This window comes from Perca flavescens, chromosome 15, assembly GCF_004354835.1.
Source record: "Perca flavescens isolate YP-PL-M2 chromosome 15, PFLA_1.0, whole genome shotgun sequence".
Classification (NCBI taxonomy): Eukaryota; Metazoa; Chordata; class Actinopteri; order Perciformes; family Percidae; genus Perca; species Perca flavescens.
The window spans coordinates 26,720,682-26,732,929 of NC_041345.1; the positions used below are offsets into that span (position 1 = coordinate 26,720,682).

At 42.4% G+C, this 12,248-nt stretch overlaps 1 protein-coding gene across 1 annotated transcript in view; it reads right to left on the reverse strand.

The window, feature by feature from the left end:
* Positions 1-9,008, reverse strand: part of LOC114570202 (calcium-binding mitochondrial carrier protein SCaMC-3) — a 21,031-nt gene extending 12,023 nt beyond the window's left edge. The window contains exons 1-4 of the mRNA XM_028600456.1: positions 8,796-9,008; positions 4,637-4,760; positions 3,955-4,042; positions 827-938 (exon numbers count right to left, since the gene is read on the reverse strand). Of these exons, the coding sequence (XP_028456257.1) occupies positions 827-938; positions 3,955-4,042; positions 4,637-4,760; positions 8,796-9,008 (537 nt within the window). The remainder of the gene's footprint in view (positions 1-826; positions 939-3,954; positions 4,043-4,636; positions 4,761-8,795) is intronic.
* Positions 9,009-12,248: the final 3,240 nt, after the last annotated feature.

A 12,248-nucleotide genomic window follows, 5' to 3' on the forward strand; every position in this document is an offset into this window, starting at 1 on the left:
CCCAATTGGTACTAAGGGGCCTAAAGTGTTCCAAGAATCTCCATCACACCTGTACACCGCCTCCACAGTGGTAACAAGGCACAACGGATCCATGTTCTCATTCTGTTTACGCCAAATTCTGACTCTACCATCTGAATGTCTCAACAGAAACCGAGAGTCATCAGACCAGGCAACATTTTTAAAGTCTTCAACTGTCCAATTTTGGTGAGCTCGTGCAAATTGTAGCCTCATTTTCCTATTTTTAGTGGCGATGAGTGGTACCCGGTGGGGTCTTCGGCTGGTGTAGCCCATCCGCCTCAAGGTTGTGTGTGTTGTGGCTTCACAAATGCTTTGCTGCATACCTTGGTTGTAACGACTGGTTATTTGAGTCAAAGTTGATCTTCTATCAGCTTGAATCACTTGGCCCATTCTCCTCTGACCTCTAGCATCAACAAGACATTTTCGCCCCCAGGACTGCAGCATACAGTTTTTACTTTTTCAGACCATTCTTTGTAAACCCTAGAAATGGTTGTGCGTGAAAATCCCAGTAACTGAGCAGATTTGGAAATACTCAAACCAGCCCATCTGGCACCAACAACCATGCCACACTCAGTTTGGAGTTCAGGAGAGTCTAGACCTGGACCAAACCCCTAAATGCATTGAAGCAGCTGTCATGTGATTGGTTGATTAGATAATTGCATAAACGAGAAATCTTACAGGTGTTCCTAATAATCTTTAAGGTGTGTATGTGTGTGTGTGTGTGTGTGTATATAAAATTGTATATTACATAATGTAATGTAATTGTTATTAACTGTAACATTACTATCACTGGAAACAGGTGACTCACATGGGAGTGTTTCCAGTAGTGGACGATCTCCTCCATGTTGTGGAAAGGGTTGAACAGGAAGTGATCGCGCCATTCATTCCAGTCAATGGTCATAGTGCCATCCCTGTCCATACTGGGAGAGAGAGAGTTACACCAGAAATTACAACACTTATGGTGACTCAATTATTGCGATACAGCTTGCAAAACCCCCGACCTGTCAGGTTAGGGTTTCACTTTGTCCATGGCATGGAACACTCATCCCTTATCTACTCCAACCACTCCATAGAATGTTCACACTCCTCTTATCGAACTAGAAGTCTTGTTCCTACATGTTTTGTTGTGGAATAAAAATCATGGGACCAAACCTGAATCAGGGTACTGAACCTGCAATGCACCCTTGGATCCATCCTTGTTTAAAGTAAATAATTTTTCTATCCTCCATTGTATGACTGTCACAAACCGACTCAATGCATGTGACAAAAGAGGGGAGACCAAACAGGTTAAAATGCCAATAAAGTGTTTATTGCAACATAAAGAAACTACTATTAACAAAAGAATCAAAACAGATGTGGAATCAGTGTTATCAGTAGTGTAAGCGGTGTATGTGTGAGTGAAAGATATGTAAGCAAATGACAACTGCAACAAAAGAAACAAACCAAACCCAAACCAGGAAATGTGGAACCTAGGAGCAGGAGAATGAAAAGACCGAACAATCAAACATGACTTGTATAAATAGTCTTGGTTGAGGCCTACCCAGGTGTCCACCAATCAAGTAACGAGCCCTCCCAAACGGCCAGCTCAGCCAATCAAGCCAAAGAAGCCACCAGCAGGCAGAAAAGGGAGGGTTCGTAACATGACCAACACCATGATAAAGGAATACGTTTACAAATGTCATGTTTTTATATGCTTCTCCTATTACAGTAAAGACCCTGCACACCCTCACAGCTGTTTTCACGTATTCTGGCTCACACTGAAATCATGTGGTGTCCCCAAACTTCATGAACCAGTAAGTAAGGGATAATGTAGGACGTATCACCTGACAGGATGATGCAGGACCCTGATGCGAAGCGGAGAGGTCTTATATCAGCCTGAAGGGGTTCGAAATAATGACCAGCTCGCTTTACATTATAACGTTTATTACATGGTTACTCATACAGGGGTTACCAGCTGATGATGCCTGCGTCCTGGTCGGGTTAACTTTAATGCTGATGAGCTCTGCTCTCCTGCTGAAGCCAGGTGGCCCCGGTGTGAGCTAACCATGGAGTTAACTAAGGCTCTGTTTGCACTGTAGCTGTTAGCGCTGTTTCCTCCACCCTCTCTCTCCCGCTGATCAACGCTATGAGCTTCGTATGAGCACAAATATAGATTTAAAAACAATTTATTTTATTAATATTATTTTTGGAGCATATTAGACCTTTGTTATACAGAGTGACTCAAGATGGGAAAGGGGAGAGACAGGGCGAATGACATGCAGCAAAGGACCGCAGGTTTGAATTGAACCAATGGCCGATGCGTTAAGGACCAAGCCTTCATACATGAAACCAGGTGAGCTATCCAGGTGCCTCGATTTAAAAACAATTTTATCGATTTGAAAATGTCCTCAAGAGTCTATGATCAGAGCTCCGTACATGGCAGCGGTCTGTAGTACTTAGTAACAGTCTTTTATACAGAAATAGAAGACCGCAGAATGCCGTGTTTGACCAATCAGAATCGTATTCATCAATGCAATGTAATAAAGGCTGATGAAGGTCTTGCCGTGCGTTCACAGACATTGGAAAAACATTTTTCCCAGTGAAAACGTCATCATTCATGTCACTTCCTGTGGGAATTAAAGGTGGGGAACTCAGGCTTGATTTTGATAACAGAGTTTGTTGACAACTGACGTTTGATGCAGGCGACTTTGGTTCACTGAAATATATTTCAATGACAATAAACTGTTTATTGTGGACAAACGCCTCTGCCAAGAAAGTACACAGACATAACATAACAAATTATTCATAAAAAGGCCCATGTATTAAAAAAAAAAAAAACCTTATCCGTGTCCTTTCCTGTTGGTTGTCCTGCAGATAACACAAAACACCTGTTGATGTGCTGTTGGTATGCTCACATAAGAAAACAGCAACATATCTTTTGTTATTGTGGCCTCCATGTTTTCACACACCTGATGCTCTAGGCTACGCCCAACAGTTGGTTATGCAGTTATTATGCTAAACGCCAATATAACAGAAGAAGAAGAACACTCATCCCGACCATGTGAACGCTGGCAGTCGCAAAAACAACGTAACCACGGGGGCGGTCCCTGTTATTCCCAGGTGGCATGAACGCGCCATAAGCTCTCCCACCCTAAAGGTTGCAGCAAAACTAATCAGATGTCAATCCAACACAGTCCGTACACGCCTACACAGTCGACACACCATGGCTATTCAGACCTTGTTGACATTGGCTATACTTCTTCGTCATTTCCTACTGCTGTATGCGTAAAAGTAACAGGAATAGTTCCATAGTAAAAGCATTTTTTTGGCCTTATTATTGTAAAACCCAAGATGAAGCAAAGTATTGCAGTGGTAACCCCTCCCTTTGACACAACCTGAGCACACGCATTGATGATAGTGACCTTAAACCCCAAATAAGAAGAGATTTCTTCTTTTATATGTTATATGAACAAACAAATATGTTTTTCTTTTGTGTGCCAAAAAGTCATTCACAGAAAAATACATTTACAGTTTCTTATCCTACAGTGTGACGTTACTTATGTTTTGGATCAATTAAACCCCAGAAAGGTCTAACTGCCCATTAGACATCTTCTGGAAAAAAAAAAAACTGTTCTTAAACTCTAAAAACAGAAAAATCAGACTCATTTGGTATATAAGAGGTAGGGGGTAAAAAGTCAGCTTGGTGCTGACACCAATCAGAGATATAGAGCAGATGAAAAGCCATTGTATTTAACCAGGTTTTACAGCAGTGGTCTCTGAGACCATGCTTATAAGCATTTGTCGTTAATTAGGAAAAGACATTAAGTATCAAAACAATAAAATAAAAAGTTATGGATGCTTATTGAGTTGTTTAAGAGGGCTCTAATATTTCTTTTTTGATTTTTTCTGGTATTTTCTGTCTTTTATTGTGCTCTCTCTCCCACACACTCTCTGTACCTCTGCAGTATCCTGGACGCCTGCTCCATGGTGACCTCCACACCAAGCTGGTGCAGTGAGTGCTGGATCTCCCCAACATCAATCCGACCTACACAACAGAACAGAAAGGTCTGTTTATTCACTCGAATACTGATGCTTGTCAGGTGCCTTTGGCGTTTGTTATTGGCGCTAAAAGTCTCCTTTAGCGTCACATCTAAACGCTCTTGGTTGGGACTCTTGGCGTCACTTTTTTTTGATGCTCCGGGTCGGGACATACGTTTAACTGACATGCAGGACAAGAACGGGACAGTTAGGTTTAGGAAAATATGGTGGGGAGGGGGGTGGGGGTTACAAAATGTACATTTCAGTGACACACGGACAAAAACGGGACATGAACCCCGGTCTCCTGGGGGAAAGTCCTGTGTTGTTTGACCCATCCACCCCACCCCCCCTCCAACCAACCTCCTTACGCAACATTGGTCTTTCATGCTACTCGCTACCATTGTCGGTCTCTCTTACATAACACTACGTCATCTGCTCTGCACGGTGCGTTCCACACCGACACTGAAGGGGGATTTTTGCGTCGGTATCGGACGCTGAGCAGCACTGACCAAGCATCAGTATTTTACGAGTTAAGAGTGAGAACAGGTTGGGATGTGACAGAGAAATGTGTGCGTGCGTGCATGTGTGTGTAAGTAAACACCATCATTGTTGCGGTCCAGATTGTGGAACATGAGCTTCAGCCTCTTCTCATGAACCCGCAGGTACTGGGAGAACTCCTGGAAGTCCAGCAGACCATCGTGGTTGATGTCGCTCTCCAGGACTATCTGTAGGGGCAGAGGGAGACTGTCAGTCATTCAGACAGGTAAAAATGGGATGGAGTAGGTAGGTGTATACAGATGAGGGTGTGTTGATAGACTGGATCAATGGAAGTACATTTCCAGGATAATTGCCTGACGGATCCTGATGTCCCTCCCCTTCCTCTCTCTGCGTTTCTGTTCTCTAACTCCGTTCTCTTCGGGAAACAACAACAAACCTTGAGCTAGCGAGCTACACGCTGAAAATGTCTAGTTTAGGAGAGAATGTGGATAGTGCAACCTGCTTGTTTTTCTCTGGGAATGATTGTAAAGATTTAGAAAGAATATGTTTAGGGCATCTCCTCTCTAACTGGGACGTTTTGGGAGCGATTGGTGGGATTGCTGCGGACGAAGTACACACAGAGATACGCTGGTAAGAGCCAATGAGGTTTATCCATGTATCCAGCTAATTCAAATAGCCCATGTTACTGTATTGGGTCAAAAGTTAACGTTGTTTAATATTGTATGTGACGTTTTCTTTAGCGGGTTGCAAATGTCCCACCAAAACAAGTTCCTTCCAGAGACTAATCTGCAGAGCCACCAGTGCTGCGTCCGGAGCTTAGTGCCCTCCAAGACCATTGTGACTGGTTCAAAGAAATACAAACAACACAGTGTTTGTTTTTTTTCTCTTATCCCAGAATGCATCCGTGGTGTAGCCAGACAAGTACGTTGGTAATGTAGACGGCACCGAAGTGACAGGGGTCAAGGGTCAGGGTTAGGGGGTGAATAAAGAGTGCAACAGATACACAAGTGAGGAGAGAAGTGGACAGAACATAAGGCACTGTGCTCCCTGTGAAAGTCAAGAAGGAAACCACATCTTACCTGGCTGCAACATAATCTCTCCTCTCTTGATTAGGACATAAAGAGAGAGAGAGAGAGAGAGAGAGAGAGAGAGAGAGAGAGAGAGAGAGAATACAAGACTAGTTCTTGTGCACAGCAGGCTGGAAACACACTCATACTATTACTTTTCTATGCCTTTACTCAGTATTTTTCTCTTTAGAAATTGTATATTGCTATTGTCTTTTATCTCTGTAATTGTCTGTCTTTTTTGTAAAGTGTACCGAGTGATTTCACATTCAAAATAAACGTACTTAACTTAGTAAATCCAGTTTGTTTAAGTTGCATGCTCTCTAGGTTACATTAGCACATCATTTGAATTAATTAAAGCAACATCATGCAACTTCTTTTACCTTAAAATAAGAGCTTCAAAATCATTTTGATGATACATAGACTTGTAATAGAGAGAAGGGTGCCTTGATACAGTACACTGCCCAGCCCTATTACTTACCAAACAGCACATAAAGGTGACATACAGTAGTTTCCTTTACTGTCACCTTTTTAATGACAGTATCTACACTGGATGGTGTGCATGGCCTGGGTCGTCTATGTAAGGGTTTGTGCTAAAAAGAGTTATGCAGCCGTCTTCCTAGCCATTCAAAGAACAAAACAAGTAGATCACTGCAAAGTAATGTGAAAGCCAGACTGACAAAGGTCAGCAGTGTAGCAGCTTTGTTTTACAGACAGACTGTTAAAATATTCATCCACAAAGGGTTAACTTCCACTGCAAACTGGAACAGGTTGTCTTTATATGGTGTTATAACCAGGCTACACAAATTAGTGATTGACTTGTACAGGGGTGAGAAATGACAGTCTCACCCAAGGCGCTTGAGTTGAGTGCACTGTTTTATGCTACTATTACTATTTAAAGGCAGAAAAATGGTTTATACCATAGTTAGCTCTGTAGTCTGTGGCGGCCGTCAACATTTCAAACACCATACTATATACTGATAATATAAAGTTCTACTGCTGAGGGTGCAGTTTGTCTGTTGATAATTATATAAGATAAGAATATTAAAGGTGCCCTGCCACATGTATTTCATTACTTTGTGGTAATGTCTGAAGTTCTACCATGGACACTGTAACATTTTTTGTGAAAAAAATGCCTTGGTTACCTTGTTTCAAGCAATTCTAGCGTGGTATAGAAAGCCTGCAGCAAGACTCAGCTCGATTTGTGCCAGTTCCCATTAATATTCAACAAGCTAAGTGGCTTGACTCTGACTGGCTAACAGCTAGCCGATGAGAGCCTGGCTATCAGCATCCTTTACCCAGCACAACTGGGCGAGCTCATGAATAGTAACGAGCTCAGGCAACACCACGTCAGACTGACCAGCTTTTGTAATTAGCCTGATTTCTCTGCTTATATCTTTTCAGTGGATAGAGCTGACAGAAGAGGTAGCAGTTCATTTTCACATTCAGGACATAACACAAACACATATGGACCTAACATATTTCAAAAAATGCAAGTAAAAACGGTTTTGTGTGGCAGGGCACCTTTAAGAAAGTAACGCTCTTTGCCTCTATAATGATATTAAGAATTAAAGAATAAAATGATTGATAGAGGAATTCCATTTAGCTGCTTCAGTTCCAGGGTCCTGGTATTGTTCATACTGACTCACTGACACACTAGCCAGGCTAGTATTCAAATGGAGTACAACCTTTGAATTTGAACAAATAGCCTATATTGTACGAGGTACAATTCCAGTGAACTGTTTTCCCATCAGCTACTTCAACCTTGTGCATGATTCATAACACAGCAGTATGTGGCCGAAACAAGTAACACACAAACAGATGGGACAAAACGAATCAAAGTAAATGTGAACACTGCAAACGGACAGAGTCAAATCGCGAGCTGCCTTTGATTTGTTTGTCAAATGGAGTTCACAGTGTGCAGTCTTTGGCATCCAGGTGGTTAAACTGTGAACACTGTTGCTAAGCACCTGACAACAAAGTGGATTGCTCTATTTTTAAGAAGTGGGGTTTTTGTTGTAGCCAGTACTTTGCCTTGTTTTTAAAAAGAGTTGTTGTTGGACTCTGAAGGCAACAAGCAACTTTATTGGATGGCAGAGATTCAAAGCGGTGGTTTAATATGAATGAGTCACCAGGGGCATAGCACAAAATTCTGAACCCTGTAGAAAGGCATTTTCTATGGGCCCCTCTCCGCATCCACAGCTATTCATTCTAGCATCTTTTTGGGCCCTCCTTACATGAGGGCCCTGGGTACTCATTCCCCTTTCCCCCCCAAGTCCGACGCCCCTGTGAGTCACTGCTGTAAACGTTTAGATCTCAGGGTCAGATTAGCCTACCTCTAAAAAGTTAACGCTTCTAAATGTAACTTGTAGCATATAGTGCTGCTGAGACAGTAAACTAATGCACACAACCAGAACACAAATAAATGGTATTAACTTATTAATATACTGACACAGAAAAATCAACTTTGGCCACTGAGGATACCTTATTATAGGCCTATGAGTAATGAACATAAAGAAGAAGAAACAAACACAGGGGCCTCCCATCTTTATATCATCATCTGAGTGTTTCCCAAACATTGATTTATTTAGCACATATTGATTTTTTTATTACTAGGCTATTTAAAATAGGTAAAATCCGTTTTCCTTGTAGCTGCATAGCAGCGCCTAGATTCGCTCATCTCTCTCTCGCTGAAAGTGTGAGCAGCCCACACACACACACACACACACAGACACACACACACACACAGAGACACACACACACACACACAGACACACAGACACACAGACACACAGACACACAGACACACACACACACACACACACACACACACACACACACACACACACACACACACACACACACACACACACACACACACACACACAAGCAAATAGGAAAGGTTGAATTGCACGAGTTGAACGCGCTGCAAAATGTTTTTTGTTTTTCTCTCTTTGGCTTATAAAAAGGGTAATAGTTTAGACTACATATTTAGTCAGTCGAATGAACTGTAGCACTCCATCACTGCATGTCTCTTTCCTGCACGCAAATAAAGCAGCCGTGAATGGGACTGAGCGCATTGGGGCGGAGGCGTACCTATTAGTAGCCTATATAGTGCACCTGTCCTATGGTCCTAGCATCAGCACCTTTCCCCTCTGTCTCCCGGACTAGCTATGGTAACACCGGTCGTTGCCTCACCTCCTCCGCCTCTCCCCGGTGCAAACCACGAGCTGCCAGTCCGGTCCTCAGTTCACTGATATCAACTCTGCCATCTTTATTCAAGTCCAGCTGCTTAAACAGCTCTGCGTATTTCTTCTCTCTGTCCGGGTCCAGAGCGGCTCCGGTATCTCGGTTTTCTTCGTTTCCTCCGGGGCGAATGTGGCCGCAGAAGCCCTTCTCGTCTTCGCCCATGTGAAAGAAAGAGAGACGTCGGCTTTCTCTACTGGTCGACAGCCGAGCATTTAACACTGTCAGAAGGGAAAGGAGTGCGACTCGCGAGCAATTGTCTGTCCTGGTTTCCAGAGAGACCCGGACCGCGAGCTCGCTCACACACACCACAGCGGGAACGGAGATGTCAAAACGGAGGAGAGTTGATCGAACGTACGTGGCCGCGCTGTTCGCCCGCTTTCCCCTGCGGAGGAACTCCCCGGCCCTCGGATGTGGTTTAGTCGAGCTCTTGTGAGATTAATCCCCGAATCAGTTCGCCTACATTGGCTGCTCTATCCCACCGGCACGCGAACATCCATAAACTCGTTCAGATTAACGAAAGTTTCCGTCACGGCTCGGGAATAAGCAGCCCGCTTTTACCGCAGTCTCTGACACATCTGTGCTCGCGCGAAAAGCCTATAGGCTATTAGGCTACTGTTTTTTTGTTTTTTTTTCGATTGCTTAAGCATTATGAAAGCAGGGACCGGTTTTTCAAAACACTACACACATTTAGCACAACTGTTAAGAAAATCTAAAAGGACGTGATCGTTTGATTTCTGAGGAGGAAGGAGAGGCTTAACCCCTAAATAACCCCTAACCAAATTGGGTCCAATTGAAAGTTAAGCAAAAGGTTTAATAAACAACATGATGAAAATGACAAGACAACACGCAAATGTTACACTGCAGCTGACAGTGGACTGATCTGCGTTTCTCCCTGATCGAGTCACATAAAAAAAAAACAATACACTGTAAAACAGCGGTCTGCAGAACCTGCTTCCCTTGTGGGGGGTCACAGTTTTGCAGCGCTGAATCCTTCTCTGTTTCAGAATTATATTCCTTTGGAATTGTGGGTGTTTCCTTGAATGGAAACCGTCCCAGGTGAAGGACACACCCCTGATTGCAGGTTTACTCCAGGTCACAGATAAAGGTCGTTTTATTATGGTAGTGCCGATTCTATTCAAGTTTACAGAGATATGCATTTCCTTCGTTCTAATCAAGATCTGGCCCAGCAGGGAGTGGCTCCCCAAAAGGCAGAAGCAACAGTTACCTTTCCTGTGGGGACAATGAGTCTTCTCCAGTATGCTAAATGTCAGACAAGACCTGATGATTCTTTAGAGGTTTGAGAAGGTGTGAGCCAGACAAATGCTAATTAGTGTAGTTATTTGATTAGATCTAGCTGCAGGCTACATAAAACCAAAAGTACATTGTTTTCAAAACATAAGCTTTAACTTTTTTTTTTTTAATCTTCAACACAACCACACAGCCAATCAGCAGAACACCTCAGACCCTTTGCAAAATGAAACACTCCTGCAAACTTTACACTAATTTATTAAAAAATATATATATTTTATGCGGCCAGGCTGGATCAGTGGGTAGAGCAGGCGCACATATATTTAGAGGTTTAATTATGCCTCGACGCAGAGGTCCAGGGTTCGACTCAGATTTGTGAAGATGTCCTGCATGTGGGGGGGCATATCATATTAGGGGGTCTGGGTGTCCTCCCCCCAGGGAAGTTTTTAGCGTCAATGACTTAATTTCCTGTATTCGGATACACTTTTATGCAACAATTTACGTTGGAAATACCTTTATTTAGCCTATGTGAAGGTGAAAAACACATGACAATTCAAAATATATAAAAAATGTAATGGAAAGTGGGTATATGGATTTCTGATTTATAAAGTCATTGTTATGAACCCAGCGTCTAAGTGTCAGCGTCTAATGGACCGTGTTAATGAGTCGCATAGATCAACCAAAAGTCTCATCGTTAGTAGTCATTCTACAAGTACACATTTTTTGTGCATGCATTGTTTTAGTCCGGTGCAACACCTGCAGCGCCGCCGCTAGTTAGCTTAGCTAGTGAATGGAATCCTATGTTGCCGGTTAGCATGTTGTGAGTAAAAGTGAGCCAACCAAAGACAAAAAAAAAAAACCTAATTACTTGCACTGAGACAAAAAATGCGTTGGCCCACCTATTCGTATTCCTTTAATAATGTGATAATAAAAGGTCAACTGATAGGCTACATTTACTTTTGATACTTTAAGTAGGCTATTTTGTTGCTAATAGCTTACTTCTGTAGGCTACTTTTACTGAATAGGATTTTGAAAGTAATGGAGTATTTTTATAGTGTGGCATTGCTACTTAAAATAGCCTGTAGCCTACAATACAAAAGGCCTATAATAATCTGAAAGGAGCCATTCTGCATGTGAGTATTTCAATTCCTTTAAACATTTTTTTTCTGACAGTACTTATATAATGTTTTAGGACTTTTACTTGTAATGGATTTTTATTTATTTATAGTAAAGGTATAGCAGATAATAATACTACTTTTGCTTCAGTGGAAGAACTGAACACTTGATCACCACTGATGTTGAAGTGGTGTTAAATGAACCACTGATAGCTTATTGGCTATTAATAGCTTTAATATGTGGGATTGTGAGCTGTGACGTGCAGCAAAGGATAGTGAAGTGCCTGGTCAGCATTCACAGGATACACAGGGCTGGGGGGAGATTACAAAGGTTGTCAGATGATGTCACAAGGATTTAGCCAAATATTGGAATGTATACACACTCACCCAGAAGACAGAGTTTTTCCAAGCCATCAGGAAAATAAATAGGTGAATAAAAAAGTAAATAAAAAATAAAAAAGGGGGAGAAATGATTTAAAAAAAAAATACTTATGGTAAATATAAATAATGCAACATTTTTGATTTATTAAAATTCTGTGATACCAAGATAGAATTTTGATGTAGTCTCCATGATGCAAGGGATGATGAATTAAATGAATGAATTAAAGCTTTGGAAAAGGAGGGTGCAGTAGTGAAGTTTACCTGAATAATAAGCATATACTTGTACATGCAATGAGTAAAGAAAAAGATGCTCTGCTGAAAACGCAAGCGTTGGATGGCAACAAAGTGAAACCCCACGTACCGGGTTCAACTGCCAGTCAATCAATAAAATGTGTCACATGAAATCCTACGAGGTACAATTCCAGTAAAATGTTTCCCCATCAGCCCATTTAACTTGTGCATGATTCATCATACAGCAGGATGTGGCCGTCAGATTCAGCACACAGAAGCAGAGTCAGCTGGTAGAACAGCACCGGCACTCCAGGATCCAGCAGAGTCTCCGGAAAAGAACACCACAGCTCGGTACGTCCCGCTGGAAACCCGCGCAGGCCCGGAGGCCGCCCAGATCACCGTCCCGCGGCTCACGCCGGCCAGCAGG